At 40.1% G+C, this 19106-nt stretch overlaps 1 protein-coding gene across 1 annotated transcript; it reads right to left on the minus strand.

Annotated features, from left to right (window-relative positions):
- Positions 1–1120: 1120 nt before the first annotated feature.
- On the minus strand, positions 1121–18998 carry scn1ba (sodium channel, voltage-gated, type I, beta a). Its single transcript, XM_061050033.1, has 6 exons — positions 18900–18998; positions 8894–9060; positions 5884–6121; positions 4617–4758; positions 4292–4363; positions 1121–4026 (listed from the first exon to the last, which is right to left on the minus strand). Exons 1-5 carry the CDS (start codon positions 18955–18957, stop codon positions 4297–4299), a joined length of 672 nt encoding a protein of 223 aa, XP_060906016.1. The 5' UTR covers positions 18958–18998; the 3' UTR covers positions 1121–4026; positions 4292–4296.
- Positions 18999–19106: the final 108 nt, after the last annotated feature.

The raw sequence follows: 19106 nt of genomic DNA on the forward strand, positions 1-19106 counted from the left end.
CATGTAGGAGGCTGTAGTCCTCCAAGCGGACGTTCATGGTTCAAGTCCGATCTGTGCCTTCTTTCCTGCACGTCATTCACCTCTCTCTCTCTCGCACCTGTTTCATACTCTATCCTCTGTCTTATCAAATAAAGGCAAAAAGCCCCAAAATAAATCTTAAATAATAAAAGAACACTAGTAGAATCATTAACATGAACAGACACACGGTATGACCTTAAATATAAATACACACAAACTTGAGGAGTCAACAGTATTTTATACATAAACACAGCAGTATTTATTTATCCTTTGTTATTTTCCATTGTAGATTGGTCCTGTATCATTCTTACTCTGCTACTGATTATTTTAACCTGATAACCCCCTAACACTTATAATACTATAATAGTATAATAATAATAAGTAATAATAATAAATACTGCTTCTATTATAGTCCTGCTGATGGCACGTATTGAATTGAATGAAAGGTTAAAGTTCATACCAGAGAGCCATTAAAAAAACAAACAGATAACTGGTCAATAACTTTGCTTCAACATGTTGTGCATGTTTCCCCTGACGACAGGTGACTAAACACGTTTAACTTAATAAATAACAGATTTTTATTAGTTCAAAGGCTTTATATGCGATTTTTTGATCCAGCAGATGTCGCCCTTGAGCACCAGCATGAAACCAAAACAACTCGCGGTGCATTGATGCATTAGCATGCTAATGCTAGCGATCTTTATTATGCTCGTATCTTCACACCGAAATGAGCGTGATCTAGAAACACAGTTAAGCAGTGAGTACAGTATGTTATTCTTCTTTTCTCTAGTCCCTCAATTAAACAACTTTTATTCGCGAGGGGAGGAGTCAGCCGGCCGTCCGGGCGATGTAAACAAACAGAAAAAAAACTCGGAAAGCATCACAGACAGTGGGACTCGGGGTGTTACACCCATTGTAGACAGTCATGAGTTATTTTCAGAGGAGATACTTGATTTCTATTATATTTAAGTGTGAAAAATATAAAAAATATATATATATATCACATCGGTGGAGTTGTTACATGTTTGACAAACCCCCCTGACACCTCGACATATCAAATATTCCCCCGAGTAAGACAAAGAGAATCCAAGTGAGACCAGACTCGTTTTTCTCACAAGTGTTTTTATTTCTTTCTGTGTCACTGTTATTTCCATCTCTCTTCTTTCTTGATATTGGCAAGCAACAAGCACCTAAATGTGAAGTGAAAACAGCAGTTTAATGAGTCGCTGAGAGAAAACACGTGTTCACAAAGCAGACAAACAATGTGGGAAGCTGAGCGGGGCAGGATTCATTTTACTGGTTGTGTCTTTTATGCAGGGAAAATGATTCGTATTTAAATGATGCATATCCCGAAACCCTTCGTTCAGCAGTGTTTACAATAACTTCAATAGCCTTTAAAATGACTCAGCTTTGTTTCAGCGAGTAACTTATTTATTATTCTGTATAAGTTCTGAAAATAAAAGTGCACCCTCTCAGTATTCCAGCTGTAAGCATGCTTGTAAGTCTGTATTAATATATCAGTTTGTGAGCGTCTCCTTTTCAGTATGTCAAAATGTATCAAAGACAGTTTGGGTACAAAAGAGATGATTAGTAAGCATGCAAAACAGCAGTGTTATGCTGCCATCTAGTGGTAACCCGTCGCCGAGAACTCGGCAATGACAGTTTTGACACCAGAGTTTTGTGTCAAGATTTTCGCTCTTGGCTTTTTTTTTCTTTTGGTTTCCATCTTGGGAGGCACACTGGACAGGTTTTGTGGTACATTTACCCACTGGCAGTTAGATTATAGCAATAAGCGAAGCCCTTATGTTTCTACAAAGACACTTAGACATTTGTGTAACACATCAACAGTTTCCACACAGACAAATTAAAGCTTAAACTGCCTCTTTCATGGCCCTTAGGATTTATTGGTACAGCCACAATTTTTTTTTTGTGTATATTTGATAGGGACACATACGGTACTCTATAGATACTAGATACTACTCAGTTGGTAGAGTCGGTCGTCTCCTAACCGGAAGATCGGAGGCTCGATCCCCAGCTCATGCAGCCGATTGTGTGATGTGTCCATGAGCAAGACGCTTAACCCCAAGTTGCTCCCACTGCTTTGTCGGTGGTGTTTGAATGGGATTAGTTACTCCTGATGAAGACTTTGCATATAGCAGCCTCTAGCATCAGTGTGTGAATGGGTAGTTGTGACCTGCGGTGTATAAAGCGCTTTGAGAAGTCGGAAGAATAGAAGAGCCTTATACGAGCTCAAGTCCATGTAACATTTACCTTATACCATACAATATACATAGACGAACTGAAAACAGCCATCCAATGCAAGTATCATCGTGTTTATAGTGGATGCTAATCTGCAACACCTGCTAGGTGCTTTAGAGTTTGGTGTGTGCATACAGGTCAGACAGTTAAACATAAATCGTCATCTTAAACATCACTGGAAGTCACACTTTCTCTACCGGTGCCGATCTTTTTTTTTTTTCACTCCTGACCCTCCTGTTGTAGTGAGACATTTATTCCAGCTCTAAAAATTGAAGAAGAAAATGTGAAAAAAAAAAAAAAAAAAAGACGGCTAGCTTGAAACGTTTCACAGCCGGTTCAAACAGGGTGATCTGCTTTAAAGGCCTCTTCCTATGCTACAATTAAATAGTATTTCACTGATATTTAGCTTTGATTGTTATGGGAAATTTAGCTGATTTATCCGTTGAGAGTTTAAGCATCTTAAAAAAACTGTAAAATCCTTCAATATGTTGTCAAAGAGTTTGGGACAACGTTATCTAATCTTGATTTCCGAGTCCAATCCTTCACATTTAAAACACAACTGAGAAGTTTTTCTCACAAGTTTGACCTTGCACTTTAAGTTCCTTATGAGTGCATGTTCCGTGTATTCTAGAAGTTATGACTTAAAAATATCTGAATACTTCATACATGGTCATTAAATAGCCTCCTGGAGCTCAAGCTGAAGTAGAATTCACATTATGAACAAATGACATTTCTGCTGCTTTGCAGCTGCAGTCACATTCCTGTAGAGTTGTTTTATTCAAACCTGCTGATAAAATGACTTGAAAAGTGAGATTCATCACTCATTGCTCTTCTTATCTGCTCAAAAAGTGACATCCCATTTAAACCAAAAGGGTTATGCATTGTCAGCGGGGATTTGACCATACATATGGTAAAAAAATGCAAAGATAAGTGACCTTTAAATTCAGACTGTGACCTTTCTGTGGCCACTGCTGACATGATGGACATTTTTTTTCAATTGCTGTGTTCTCCTTTGGTTAAGAAGCTGACAACTCTAACTAATCTTTGCTGAATTTGATTAAATGCTGCAGATCAACTTTGGCATCAAAATAGGTCACAATTAAGCATTTAACCCAAGGACAAGTGTGTTTCCACTGGACTCTGGACCGTAGTTACATATTGTCAAAAAGAAAAATTAAGTCTAATGACTATTTAAAAGTAAATCAATTCTAAACCTTAACTCCCGCTTTATAAATCATCAGAGGAATCGCTTACACAGTTAAATATCAAATATATAAAACCTGTATCATCTAAAGCGCAAATAGTGGCGTCAAATACAGAAGAATGAAAAAAATGACTAAAAACTCTTAAAAAACATGGCTGTGACAGAACACAGAGAGCATGATGCCGGTCGTTTTAAAAGCTTGTAAGCATGCAGATTTTGGATATGCAGTTCTGATAATATATTCTACTTATGTTCAAGGATTATCTGTGCAAACTTGTACACCTATTTTACACAAAGCTCTCTCACTCTCTCTTTCCGGTTGGGCATGACCAGGTGCATCACTCCAGTCCCTCTGTGTGAGATACAGTTCAGTCCTTCTGCTGAAAGTCACTTAAAACCTTTCTTGGAAGATGTTTTTCCTCTCTGTCATTCCATTTCATTCCGTAATGTGGAGAGGACCGGGGGCGACGAGTGACAGTGAGAGGAGAAGACATTAAGGTGGATGTGAAATTCCTCAAGGAAGCAGACTTGGATTCTGTCTTGACCTGAAGTTTAAAAAAAAAAAAAGAAACTAAAAATAAGGTAAAGATGCCTATAAGCATGAAATTGACTTCCTGTAGATAAATGTATGCTGGCTTTTAGAAAACAAATGGCGCTATTTAAAAAATATCTTCTAGTGTATACAGGATGTCAACAACATATTATTTTATACTAGTATCTTGGTCCAAGATTCAGTTTAATATGTATAAGAATATCATCAATAAATCAACAGCGAAAAAGACGTCAAGTTGAGTGAGGATCCAGACCTACCTGTGCTATTCTGCTACTTGTTCACCTGCACAATTATCTTTACTTTCAGATGCTATAGCTAAATACTCGGCCCTGAAGGAAAAAAGAGGGGGAGAAAGGGGAAAATCAGACAGTGATAAGAACAAGCTATCAGTGCAAAATGGAAAAAGCAATATGTTTGTTATATTGAAAATAGCAGATTAAAACAGTTTGTGTTTTTGCTTTCCAAACAGTGTCAGGATGGGAAAACAAGGGTCAAAAGGGTTGGTGGGAGATCAGGACAGCTCTGTCGATTTTGAAAATGAGGGGCTGGCGTGTGTGTGTGTGTGTTTTAAGTGTTACTCACGCGCTCTCTCTCAATGCTTCCTCTCCTGCTGCCGCGATCTTCCTGTAGCAGTAAATCATCTCAACCACGAGCCAAAGCTGCAGCCCGATGATGGAGACGTACATCATCACCTCCGACAAGATGGATGCCATTCCCCTTGTGACTACAGAGCCGGAGGGAGATAAGGTAAGATATAATGTCGGTTTGCTACTGGAAATGGGATTATTAGGGTTGTCTAGGTCATACATTTTTTTTAAAACAATAATTCACATCCTCCTGTTCTTATGTACAGTGTGGTATAATTTATCATTCCCTGAATCCTGCTGCTAATACTTTTGAAATATATGCAGCTGGGGTTCAGTTCTCTGCTGTCAAAGTCTCACAGGAGACCAAAATCAGCAACAACCTTTACTATGCTGTTAAGGGTCTTATTTACATCAAAGTAAGCTTCTAAATTAGTTAAGTTAAATAGTTATGACCACGCCTACATAGCTTTTCAAAAATCTTTTCAATGGCAAAATGAGTTTCCAATAGTTATGAATGAGTATTTTCCATCAGATTTTTTGAGGATACTTCCTGAAACTCTTAACTTTAATATCTGATAAACCATTTCAAGCAAAAATTTAAGATGCTCCTCCATGTCTGGTAACAAGAAAAACATTCACATGTTAATCTATTTAGCTCAACCATGAACATTCAGAGGACCGAGCATTGAACCTTGTGGAACTTCAGAGTACTTTTTATTTAAACCCCATTTTTGACACATTTTTTCACCTTTTAAATTAATGAGGTGAATTGTGGGTGAACATATAGTTCTAACTTATTTTTATTGTGTCTTTTAGGTCTTAACTCCTAAAGTGAACACCTGGCTCTCAATCAGTTGAAAAACCCCACTATATTAGCATAGAGTGGATTTTTAGAGGGGACTTTTTGGGCTTCTGGTTTATGAAGATTGCAAGCGGCTGGTTTCAGGGCATTCCTTTTTTTAGTAACAGTAACTGACCAGTCCTTTAGTCTAGAGTCATCACTCTTGAATATCTGAAAATGCTTCACCCTCAATGTCAATGTCTAAAGAAATCTTTTCACTTTCTTTTTTAAGTGGTTTGGTTTGAGAAAATCTTTTTTCAAGCTGGTCTAGAGGTGTGTCCAAAAGGTCTCATCCTTCATTGTGTTAAATGTTGAGCATGAAATAATTTATTCTGGAAATAAAGAACAGACTTACAAATGTTTTTTTTTCATATCCCTCATCCCCTTTCAAAGATCCAACAATACTCCTACTTTTCCTTACGTTTTGGCACCACTGTCAAGAAGATATTCTTCGTGTGGTTGGTTTGAAATTCGTAGTTCGTGTACTTGAGAGTGCGATAGAACGTGCAAATGTAGGTTCCAGAGTCATTGAAGGTCACATTGTGGATATAAATGGAGCCGTCCTGTAGGTCGTTGGTGTTATTGCTGCCTCTCCATTCCAGACGATTCTCGAAACGTGGGTCATGGAATTTGGAGTTTTTTTCTACATAGCTATATATCTGGAAGAGAAATACAGAACATCATTTAGTAATTCATTAGGAAGTATAATGAAAGTGAGACTTTGAACGTTCAGGAGAGTGAAATGAATTTCAGATTGCTGAATAAATTGCTTCAAAGCTCCTGCGAGGAGTCTTTAGCTGGTTTTAAAACTGATGCCTCTTAATGAGCTACAAAAGCAAACAAGGCCATTAGAAATAAGACTGACCTTTCTATACAGTTATTTTTTACACCTGGAGCAGATGCATGGAGTGAAGGTGTCAGACGAAGAACAGCATGCTGCAGGAAAATACTATTTTAAAGGTTCTCTATTTAACTTTTTACATGTATAAATCGTTTTTATCGCCCATTAAAAAGCGAATGGTTAACTGATGTGAAAAAGTAGATGTTCATTGTCTATCATTCAATGGCTGAGGGGACAAAGCTCTTTTTGAAGTCTGCCCTCTTCCAAGTCAGGGTTCTATATCTCCGGCCTGATGGCAGGAAAGAAAAGAGTGGATTAAGTGGGTGAGAGGGGTTCTGGGCTATGGTGCTCGGTGAGTCAGGGCTCTGTAGTTGAGCTGTGAGAGGTTTTGGATAGGTAGGCCTATGATTTTTGAAGCAATATTTGTGATACGGGTGAGTTTATTTCTATTCGTAACAGTGAGCATGTTGAAGAAACAGGGTGAGCAGTAGAGGAGGAGGGGTTGGATGATGCTTTTATACAGAAGTAACAGGAGGTGAGGTGAGACAGACAGGGCTCTGAGTTTTTGTATGGCCGAAAGTCTTTGCTGGCAACGTAGTGTCGGTGGTGTGTTGATCAAAGCTGAGTTTATTGTCCAGGGTGAGTCCAAGATATTTTAAGGAATTGACCATTTCCACAGTTTCATTGTTAATGTATGTGGGGTTATGGACGGTATGTGAGGAACCAGGGTTAGTGATGACCATACATTTTGTTTTTGTGACGTTCAGTTGGAGATAGTTGTCTGTGCACCACGGTGTGAAGTGAGATATGGTCTGCTGGTAGTCTGAAACTGAGTTATTGTCATCAAGAAGTGCAACTATGGCTGTATCGTCCGAGTATTTAAAGTATGTGGTAACTGTTGAGGGGCTGGTGCAGTCGTTGGTATAGAGTGTGAACAGGAATGGACTGAGCACACAGCCCTGGGGGGCTCCAGTGTTGGTGGTGATGGTGGAGAAGTGGTGGGACATTAAGCTGGTGGAGTTTCCTGATCATCTGGTGTCACTGTATGGTGTTAAAGGCAGAACTGAAGTCGATGTATATGTCGATCTTAGAAAATAAGCCACAAATTAATATTAATCATGAGTTAGTTGAGGGTTGTGTTGCAGTACTCGAAATCAGACTTATTCTCAAGACCAGTCTCGAGACCACTTTTTGAAGGTCTTGGTCTCGTCTTGAAATTGAAAGCATTTTGACTCGGTCTCGGACTGGGCGGACTCTGGATTTTAAATCAAGATCTGTCAAGACCACCACACCTCTATTTTTCCAAGTCATTACTTTGATTAGAAGGAAATTATCCCTTTGTAAAAGAAAAATTAGCTTTAATTCATTCATAGTTTGATTTGTATCCCCCAGTTACGGGGATATTTATGGTCTTGGTCTAGTCTCTGTCTAGCCCTGCCTTGGTCTTGGTCTTGACTCGGTCTCGATTCCTAAATGTCTCGGTCTTGTTTTAGTCTCGGAGAACTCCGGTCTCGGGTATGTCCTCATCTCGGCTAGTGTGGTCTTGACTACAACACTAGTTAGAGTTTACATAATTATTTAAAATATATATATGTAAAGCTTGACGTCAAGGACACTGTCACTGTTCATGTCCCTGCACACACATGTAGTGTGACTTTATATCTGAGTGTAAAACAAATGGATTGAGAAGTTTTCCTGTCATACCTCAAGGAAACAAACAGACGGTCTCCACCTCACTGCTGCTGTTTCTCTGCATCGACTGAGCTGCAGTTATGGCTTCTCTGAACTCTCTGGTGAATTAGTGGATACGGTTTCTAAACGGGCTAATGGGATCTCTCCTGCTTCAACTACATGCTGTAATGGCCTCTTTGCTTTGCCTGGTGAGGACTCCTTATGTTAGAATAAGTGCTGTCTGCCAGTCAACACACACACAAGGGGGGTGAAGGGGTGGGGGGGGGGGGGGGGGGCTGTCATGAAAAATGCAAGATTCTGCGCTCTCTCATGATAAATGCATTACATCTCTTTCCCAGAAAACAGAGGCCTTGTTGTGGTGGGTGTGTTTGAGGTTTTTATTTTCTCCACATGGTCACATGACAATTCTCTCTCTCTCTCGTAGGTGGTGTGTTTTGATAAAATCTCATATTGTTGTGGAAAATGAAAAGAGGGTGTTCCTTCAGCATGCTGTAATTGGTCTTGTCTGACACCTACCCCACAGCATTGGTTACAGGCTTGAAAACAATACCTACTTAGAGGCAATGAAATTACCCTTTCGTTTTCTTGTTTGCTTTTGCAGGTCAACGAGGAATCAGTATTATTTTTAGTCTCTTTCATAACTAGTCAAAAACTCCTCACAGAAGCTTTAAAGGGACTGGCATGAATTTGACCATCATGTTGTCTTGGTTTTAAGTCTTTTTCATGTGTTAACACTTCAGTACGGGACGCTTTTTCAGCGGTAAGATTTGTGCAGAGAAGATACACAGATGTTCTTGCGTCTTTACGTTTAATATGTGTTTCATCCATCAGATCTCTGTGCGTATCTGCAGACAAATCACTGACGACATTCTTTCAAATATATTTAATGAATACTCACAGGGGTTGACTCGGAGTCATTGAAGGGTTTGAATTCCCATTCAACATAGGCCTCGGCAGTCACCTCGCCCCTCCTTTTACAGGAGATGCAGCCAAGTTTGAAGCCTGTGTCAACTTCGGCTTCCGTGTCTGAGTCAACCTCCACGCAGGCTCCATGGCACAAAGATGCTACGGAGTGAAAAGGATGAAGAACGCTCTGTTAGGAACCGTCTGAATCTCGTTATTGTCCTTTGACACTATTAGCAGGTCGCAGGCTTCAGAGGTAAGAGCTGTGGTTGGCTTTTTCCCTCCTTTTCATGTGACCATGACTTGAGGGAAAGCTCGATACACGGGCTGAGCTCTGTTTTATTTTCAGTATCTCAGTGCTTGCAGGCAAGCTGTCTGAACAGCATGTTACAAAACAATGTTAGCTACTGCAGCTTTTGTATTCGTGTGTGCTTATTCCACATGGTCATTGCATGCGTGTTTTTTCTTTTGTAACAGGCAAAGCTTCTGTCTTGCATTTTTATTTCCACTCATCATTTCAGCTCTTAGACATTTGTGAATTTGATGTATTTTGTTTTCAGTTTTATTGTCATTATTATTTTAAGAGTTCAATCTGTGAAACTGAGGGGAAATAAAGAGGTCGAAGTGATTAATAGTGATTTCTTGCATTCTGCCAATTGGTAACTGAGCTAAATTCATATATAGAAGTGTGAATCTATATATGCCATCATCACCATGACACATACTTCTCATCGAACGGGAGTTACACACCTGTAACTCCAAATGTTTCTTTCTCACACTGCACCTTGCAGTTTCCACTGAGGCCTCAGCATGGCTCTCAACCATTGATCTTGTGCAATTCTCAACTTTCACCCTTGGGGATGCTTTTGTTTCGATTTGCAAGACCAAGAGGGAGGGAGGAAGATGAGGAAGAGGACAGGAAACACAGCGCTGATCAGATGAATTCAAGGCGGACTGAAATCATTCAAAGTTTGGTTGAGATTTGCAGGGGCTTCATCGGCCTTGGCGTCATGTACACACATATGTAAGAAAGGACTACTTGAACTCCCTGGGATACAAACATTGCAACACCAAAAAGAGACTTAAAGGATGGACAGAAATAGACATGCCACCACACTGCGATGAAGCGTGGAGGAAAGGAAAAACAGGGAAGGGAAGAAAGATAAAGTTAGCAAACGCTTCAGTATTAACAGCCATTTCTACGTTAGCACGGGGGGGAGGAAAAATGCTGGTTGATGCACTGCAGAGAGAGAGAGAGAGAGAAAAAAGGGGGAAGGAGCAGAAAGTTAAGAAAACAGTTTTAGTCTCCACAGGCCTCAGAGCATTAACTTAAACGTTAATGCACACTGGTGGCGCAGTCTAAGTTGACCTTATCAGAGGTTAAAAAACATGCTTTATGCTCACATGAATGCTTATATCAGAGCCAAAGTCAAGCAAGTTACCAAGTACTATTTTTAGATTGATTAAAGTGGAGTACGACATGTAGAACCTGTTTGATCAGGACATGCGCGGTCTGCTGAAAAGACTATGCACACATTATTTGGGACAAGGTTCCTATTTGTAATAACATCGCTCTGACCAAAGTAAATGCTAAGATCGCAGAACGCGGAAACATCTCTTGAAAGGTAAGAAAATGTGTTTGTTTTTTTTATCATAATGATGTGATACAAGGACCCACAAATGAATACAAGACATAATGAAAAACAAGCCCTAAAAAAACAACCACAAACTAGTAATAGCTGTTATCACAACAAGCAGAGATAACAAAATAACTTATTTCATATACTTATTATTATTATTATTAAGCTTATTTTAATATCTGACCTCTCCACACAGTCCTGTCAGAGGAGCCTCAGCACGTCTCCATAATCACTCTGCTTTTTTTTATGGATAAAAAAAAAAACATACTATTAAACATAATTATAAAAAAAAGTAGAACCCAGTTTAATCAAAAGGTTTAATTACTAGTTCTCTGTTTGAGTTTAACTTTCAGATTTCCTGTGCAGAATAGTTTATATATGTAGTTTGCTGCTTTTAGGGTCTCCTACACTGATAAATAATCACTCGTGCATAATTTACTCACACATATATATATATATATATATATATATATATATATTAAATAATAAAAAAAAGTATGCAGCATTATTCCACAATCTTTTCACAGACCCCAAGGCAAATGCAGAAGAACCCCTTGGCATTAAAGGTCACATAATATCCTCCTTTCAACCAGTTTAAATAAGTCTTAGGGCTCCCCAAAACACATCAGTGAAGTTTCTTGCCCAAAATCCACTCTGATCCTGTATTTGATCATGTTTATAAACCCCTCTATTTCAGCCACTAACTGGCTGTTTCTGTGTCTGTAGCTTTAAATGCAAATGAGCTGTGTTCGACCACGCCCCCTCTCTGGAAGGACTTGGGTTGCTGGGGCTTTCTTTCACTATGCCCTATTGTGGGCACAACAAACACCTAGCTGTGGGAGTGTCACCCACCTGGGGGAGGGGTTACTGCCCTTTGTGATGTCATGAAGGGAAAATCTCCAAACGGCCTGTTTGAGCACACATTTTCTGAAAAGTGAAGCAGGCAGAAGACGGAGAGGATGGACTTTTCTCATCACTGGGGATGTTTGTAGACAGACTAGGGACACATATAAGTGTTAGACAAACATGGTCAAGTGTATTTTGCATAATGTGTGACTTTTAATGTACCTTTTCCCATCACTGTTTTCTTGTTAACCAGCTGTCGAGCTGTTTGCATGGTTTTCGTGAGAAGCTGTCATAATTGAAGATAGTAAATATTTAACACCGATGATTTGTTAAAGTTGTTTGAAACTATAATTTTCATTTACACCAGCATGAACACTAACCTGATACATGCTAACTCAAGAGAGGAAAACTTAAAATGTTTGAACCTATAAAACCAGGTCCAGTTAAGGCGAGGTCTTGGGTTTTCAGGTTTTCTGAGAGGTGGTTCTGCAGAGGAGCTCCAGATTTGTACACTCAGACCTGAGTCGAACATCATTCACAAACACTGCTCCTGATCTGCTGAAGGACCAGGTGCACCTCCTCAATACAAGGAAAATAGACAAATCTGTTTCTTTTTTTTTTGTTGATGGATTTCTGCTCTAATTAGCTTACTTGTGTGTTACAAGTATGACTTGATTGTTTGTGGTAATTATAGGCTGCTGTAAGCTGCACCAGCTGTCAGTGCTGCAGCTAATCCCGACTGCCAATAGAGGTCGATGGAAGTCATTCATCACCTAATGCCCCTGTCAAATCTCACAGGAAATCAACCGAGAGCCATTTTGCAAAGGAGACACCATCGCATTTCTGGTCAAAAATTAACATGTGATGATGTTCTGACTCAAGTCTGTGGGAGATTCGATCATGTCAGCTTCTACTGTGCAGAGAAGAGAGAGGACAGAAGCAGAATGAGACAAAAGAGAGGATACAAGAGCAAGACTTTGCATGCAGAAAAACACAGAAGGGTTTGAGATGGCTGGCATATAGACTTCTAACAATGTAAGAGCACATGTTACAACAGGAAAAAAATTTAAGTTAGTAAAGGTAACGAGAGAAATGTAGTTGTGAGAGAGAAACAAACAGATGAAAATCAGCCGCACATCACACAGAGAAAGGCAGTAATCTTTAGGGAGGTCGGTGACAAAGCAAGAGGCGAGATGATCGGGGGGGTGCTGCTGACTGTCTGAAGCTGAGACGGCGAGTAAAGACGACAGCGAGAGGACAGAAGACGAGAGAGGAAGAGACAAATATGCAAGCAGATGCAAAAGAAGCTGCACATCCAAAGTGCAGACCGAACAGAGGAGTCACCAAACTGCCTCAGCACCAACAGCAGCAGGATACAAACACACCGACCATCAAAAATGCAAAGCCATTGCGTAATCTTCGGATCCAGGCTTTGGGATTATGCAACGGATATTCCAGAAATTACAGATTAGAAGTTTTTGCTCCCTGATGGGGGGGCTGACTCGTTAATCCCTTATATCAGTATCTGAATACCCCTGAGGCCTACCAAGCAGAAAAACTGACTTATAGCTTCAGCTGCACAAAAGACCATCCACCCACTGAGGTCAGCTAGCTTCACATTTCACCGGGAATACAAAAAAAAAAAAACACTCAGGGATACAGTATAGTTGCAGAACAGGCCGTTTAAGAAGGAGATACGGAAGAAAAAAGGATAAGCAACGGCAAAAAATGACGAGATGCAGGACGACTGTTTCCATGCCTGGGTGACTACAGACATAAACACACACGTCACATACTGTAGGCATACACAACCAGGGGAAATGCCACAGCGTCCGTGACATTTCCCTCGACACAAAGTGAGCCAGACACTTTCCACTGGAACAATGAAAGCACTGAAGCAAACAGCTCGGTGAAGGTCTCTTCCATTTTACTCGACAAAGCCGGTAACATTACACACATCTGTGAGGATAGAACAAGCTTGAGGAATCCCTGACTTACAATATTTTCGGTCATTATATCTTCGTTTTAAATACCCGGTTCATTGGCTCATGTTCAAAGAATCTATTTTTTTAGGATCTTAACATCAAATGATTTTTATATAAGCAATAAAAACACATCAAAACCTGCAAAAGAAAATCATCTGGTCATCAGACCTAATTTTAGACAAATTTCATTCAACTCTGTAGATTTCCATCTAATGAAACCTTAGCTTTACACTTCCCTCCTCCCTATTACACATCCAAAAATAAGAGACCAGGGAGGGAGAGAGAGAGAGAGAGAGAGTGCAGGAAAGGAGCCACAGGTCAGATTTGAACCCGAGCCAACCCACTTGGCGGATGACAGCCTCCATACACGGGGCGCACGCTACTAGAGCACCCAATCGATAAAAGTTGAACTGTTTACGTAGACAAATAATAAACGAAAAACTGATCCAGGATAACCAAATATTTTCCAGAGTTCCACAAAAAGAGATCGAGAGAAAGAAAGCTTAAACGAACTCATGGCTCCCCTCTCTGCTTGTCTGAATTAAGCTCAATTAACTCCAAACTTCTCCTCACTCAAGATCGAAGCAACTGAAAGTGGTTTCAATTACCGAGAAGCAACAATAGTTTTTCTACTCATTAGTGACTTTTTATGCATTTAACTGATTCATGTAAATTATGAATTCATGACCAGATAAACATCATGAAGTGTAGAAACGCCTATAATGACCGAAAGCCTTGAAGAATCACTGTGCTGTGTATTGATGAATCCATGGCGCTGTCCGTGGTGCTGAAGTAGCAGACAGACATTCTCTCAGTCCTGTCCTTCTGTGAGTTTGTCTCCCTATTAAACTTGTTTCTTTAGTCCTCTTTGTCCAGTCAGGCCAGACATTATTTTACAAACTCTCTCCACACACACAAAGTCTTCTGCATGTCCTGATTCATAAAGTGCTCATGTCCTCGTCTGCACCTTGTGCCGCTCTGAAACACACATACACGCCCCGCACACACTCGTGCAATTTCGAGAAGCACTACCTCAGTGAAGTAAGTGTGTGAGTGGTGGCGAAGAAGTGCGTCATCAGGGCTGATAAAACGTCGCAGCAGTGACAGCGCTTACGAGCTTCATATCTCTCTTCTTATTGGTCTGTTTGTCTCCAGGATGTTGAGATGTTTTCCCATTAACACAAACACCTTTGGAATGGATACTTGTAGCACAACAGCTATTTATTAGTGATAATAAGAGGATTATTAAAGCCTTATTCTTTATGCCTTTATTATGTCCATTGGTTGAACTACAATACTGAGTGGAGCATATTAACATGGGAATTGATGTACAACACATAGACTGCATATCAATGGACGTAGTCTCGGTGACGTCACCATTGTTTCTGAAGCTGACTTTTGAAGCCCATTGATGGCGTTGGCCATATTGGAAATGCTGTCTCAAACTTACTTTCACTCATCCTCCACCTTTTAGGCAAAGAGCTGGAGCTGAGGCGGGTCTTAAGCCTCCTGACAAACAGTGACAACGTGCCCAGCCATGCCCCTTATTATGAGAATCTCTTATCCTTCATAAAATGACACGCCCTCCCCCCATGTCATGAAAAGTGTGATACCTACATTTTTTAATTAATCAACACAAAAGTTGCCGGCCTTTCAAATAAAAATCAATCTATGGAGAAGGTCATCCTGTCCTTTTAAGACCTCTCTTTAACCACATGACCTCCACAAACCTCTTACACCCAGCTGTGTGTGTGTGCTCATGCAGCCTGCAATCAGGTCGCGACACAGTACCTCGCTCCAGATTTGAGGGTCAGACTTAAATTCTTTCCAGAATAAGATTTGTGCAGATTCTGACAGCGGCTGCACATTTGAGCAGAAATGTTCTAAAATGTTTCTAGAGAGTCACATGCATGGTTTTGTTCAGATTGCAGGGCCCCTTTGATGGAGTGCATCAATCATTGTTCACAACGCCTGGTGACTGTATGAGGCAATATGTATACAGATATCCAGTAACTAGTGTGATTGTAGCAGTCATTGCAGAGAAGAAGAGACTTCTGCTGTAACACATAATCTTGAAGAGTCAAATTATTTAACTTTAACTGGAAGATCAATCTGGAAAACTGTGAGAACTGTCTCCCTCACAACAAACATCCTTAACTCTAACGAGTCCCAAACAGCATCAAAACACAGAGATTTACATTAGAAACCATAAATCAGACTTAATGGCTTTTTAAAATCTCGCTGCAGTGCATTGCTCCAGAAGTCATAATTCATTTATGCTCTGCTACTTAGCATAATGAGCTTCTCCATAATGTGATTCTCAATCCGTGCAGACGCAGTGGTCAGGGTGGAGTGATGGAGTGGACGTGATGTCTAAATGGCTCGGGGCGGATGGTGTGGTTGTTCAAACATCCTGTTTACAGTAATCTCCTCTGACCATAAGAAACAAGCTCGAGACCGTTTGCAGACTAAATGGCTGCGTGCTGTGACTGCAGATACAAATCGTCTCTCTGCTGCTGCATTAGTTAATGTGACCGTCAGATGCATTAGGCTCTGTGAGCCTCTGGTCAAGCTTTAAAGAAACGACACGACTCCGTCAGCTTACTTCCTGCTCTTTGTCATCTTTCAAAACAACTAAAACTGGACCCCCTATTTAACCTTTTTAAAATGTCACACAGAGAGATTATTTTGATTATCCTGAAAATGTTCTGAAAGGAAAAGCACTCCTTTGTGCATTTTAAATCAAAGTATTCATGAAGTTGTCTGAGCTCTTTTCACTGTTTGGTCCATCACACATTTGCCTTGGAAGCAATCGACTATCATCCGATGACTATTTAGCATTTTGGGCTGACAGCCAGTATAGACTGGTTTCATGTTTAACCAATAGATTTATAGATCTTGGCAAAGACTTCCTACTTCCGTGCATTAGTCTTTGTGTCCCGTCTGACAAGCAACTTCAGACAGAAAATGCCGTTGAAGTTGAGATAAGACGTCTAAGAGCAGATTTGTATCTATCTTCAATATGTTACATCTGTTTATATCAATTAATAAATCATCTAAATCAAGATCTGGCATTAGCAAAAAGTTATTAGATCGCATTCCAGCCTATTTATTTATTTATTTTGCTCTCCACACAGACTGTTATACTGCATGCAACCGCTTCCTGCTGAAACATGATTGGTCAATTCATTTCTGAATACAAACTGTAAACGTAAACACAAATCTTGTCTCTTACCTACAGATCCTGGATTCATAAAGAAGAAGAGATAAGTCACATACAAAGCTGCTCATGGCTGAGTATCAGTTTGTTTGTAAAACCCTAGCTGCTCCCACTGCTGGGCACATGTGTATGACTGGATTAGTTCACGTTGATGGATACGTTACTTAGCAACCTCTACCATCAGGGTGTGAATGTGTAGGTGTGACCTGCGGTGTAAAAGTGCTTTGATTGGTCAGAAGACTAGAAAAGCGCTATCCAAGTTCAAGTCCATTTACCAACTGAAAACTCTGCAGGTTTCCTCGTGCTAATCCAAATGTTTGTTATAAGTTTTAATGAGATCTATGGATTCATTTCTGCTGATCCGTGTATTTGAATGTTTTTGGGGTCAGGCTGTTCTTTTTTTCTCCTCACATTTCTTCTCCATCTGATCAAATCTTTCCACTACAGTGTCTTCAAACTGAATTTAGAGAGCGCTTAGAGTGACAGAGCGTTAACGTTTAACTCGGGGTTTGTCGTCTTCTTTTGTAGATTTGCTACTTTTCAGCGACTTCTTGAACTTCTGTTTTATTTTTAGCAAACGATGATCCGCATTTGAAAACAAAAATAGCACAAACTGTAATTTTTTTTATCAAGCTCAATCTGTTCCCGCTCTCTCTTTTTTAAAGCGATTTTATCCAATTTCCTGTCTCTACTTCTATCCTCATCCCCGCTGCGTCTAGCTCCAGATGTTTTTACTCTCGTCAGTCCTCAACTGACCTGCTGTCCCCGCAACCAACTTTATATTTCTGTCAATTACGTTTTCATTACCTTTGTCAGTTTTGAAAATCTGCCTCCTCTGCCTGCTTCTTTCCACTTAATACCCTTGATTTATTTAGTTTATGAATTACAAAACCATGTGTCTGTATGTGAGGTTAGATGTGCTGGCTAACTGTTAAATGCTCAGTTTATCTCTTTTTTTTAATGCATTGCTTCCTATTTGTAACCCCATTTTTTGTTTTAACTTTGGTTAGTTTAAAAACCAACACAGATTTAAAAATGCGTCTTTGATTCTAGGCCATATTTGAAACATCTGTATCTTGTTTAAAATCACTCACAGTTATTTTACGTGCTTACCGGTTGAGGTGTTCTTAATTAAGACATGTTTTATCAAATAAACCTCGAGGTCATAAATAAAGAGACGCGGCCGTGATCGTAAGTTTCTGACAGGAAGCTGAAAGATGATTCATACAGCAGAGACCTGACAAGTGAAACACACCCGCTGCAGCAAGCTGAATGTCTTGCAGCACATGTACGGATTAATGAACAGCATCCAGACTTATGGGATCATTATCTTGATTTTGCCCTTATTATCTGTTCAGTCTGGCTTTATGTTAGCGTGTTGTAAAGGTAAAGGCTTTGAGCTGCATTACTTCAAAAAGATTATTAAAAGCTATTATCAAATTTAAGAGGTTAAAAAAACAGGAACATAACCAACAACTTCAACTTCATCACTGTGTTGAAATCTCATCAAAGATCACTGAGACTTCCCCTGATAGAGAGTTATCGATGAATCCATGCAGCTTAATTAAAGTATTGTCTTTTTGTCACGATCCATTAACTAGTTTTTTTCATGCAATGTCACACGTTTTTTTTATTTGCTGCAGTTTTATCATCGTTAACTGAAGCTCTTTTGGTTGATGGTGATTAGATATGTTACTGACAAAACGGTTCAATTCAGAAGGACAATGGCTTATTAATCATGTTATCAGTCTTAGCCCTGTGCTGAAAAACACAACAAGAACTCCACTTCAAGAGGAACTCGGTATGTCCAAAAGTAACACACAGGGACAAATGCATAACTCACATTGCTCTGGAGCTTTGAATACACCACAGCTTATGTGTTATGTGTGTGTTTGTTTGCCATCAACTAAAAACACAGCCACATGGCCTCATCTCATTACTCTGAAAAATTTAAAAAACCTGAACATCTGGGCTTTTAGCAGCACAATAATGGAATCCAAAAAACAACTCACTCACACATGTGCAGCTCAACACACACACACACACACACACACACACACACACACACACACACACACACACACACACACACACACACACACACAAACATAAACACAACATAAAGCCTAACAACAGACAGCACATAGAGGGATGGAAACATCAGAAAAGGAACAGAAAACATCGTAGCTTCACTAACAAACTTCACAGTCAGTGGATGGGGGGGGGGGGGGGATTACATGGTGGCTCTTATGCATGCCAAGGTGTTGCCATCGCGGCGTTGCCATGGCAACACAGCTGCTGCCCACTCACCTTGGAGTGCCAGGAAGGCCAGAGGTAACAGCAGCATCAGGTCCTTCGGTGCAGGCATCCTGACAGGAGAAAGAAGACTGGTAGTGCCTCTTAAGCGGCGTCAAAACACACCTCTCATACACTCACTCTCTCTCACTCAGACACACACACACACACACTCATACATGCACACTTCGGAATAGGACACACAAGGCTGATCTACACGGC

This window comes from Labrus mixtus, chromosome 11, assembly GCF_963584025.1.
Source record: "Labrus mixtus chromosome 11, fLabMix1.1, whole genome shotgun sequence".
Taxonomy (NCBI): Eukaryota; Metazoa; Chordata; class Actinopteri; order Labriformes; family Labridae; genus Labrus; species Labrus mixtus.

Coding starts and splice junctions, on each gene's coding strand:
- scn1ba (XM_061050033.1), bottom strand. CDS start 18,957: ATGCCTGCACCGAAGGACCTGATGCTGCTGTTACCTCTGGCCTTCCTG. Junction 9,061..18,899: donor GGCCTTCCTGGCACTCCAAG/GTGAGTGGGCAG, acceptor TTCACTCCGTAG/CATCTTTGTGCCATGGAGCC. Junction 4,364..4,616: donor GAAGCATTGAGAGAGAGCGC/GTGAGTAACACT, acceptor TTTTTCCTTCAG/GGCCGAGTATTTAGCTATAG.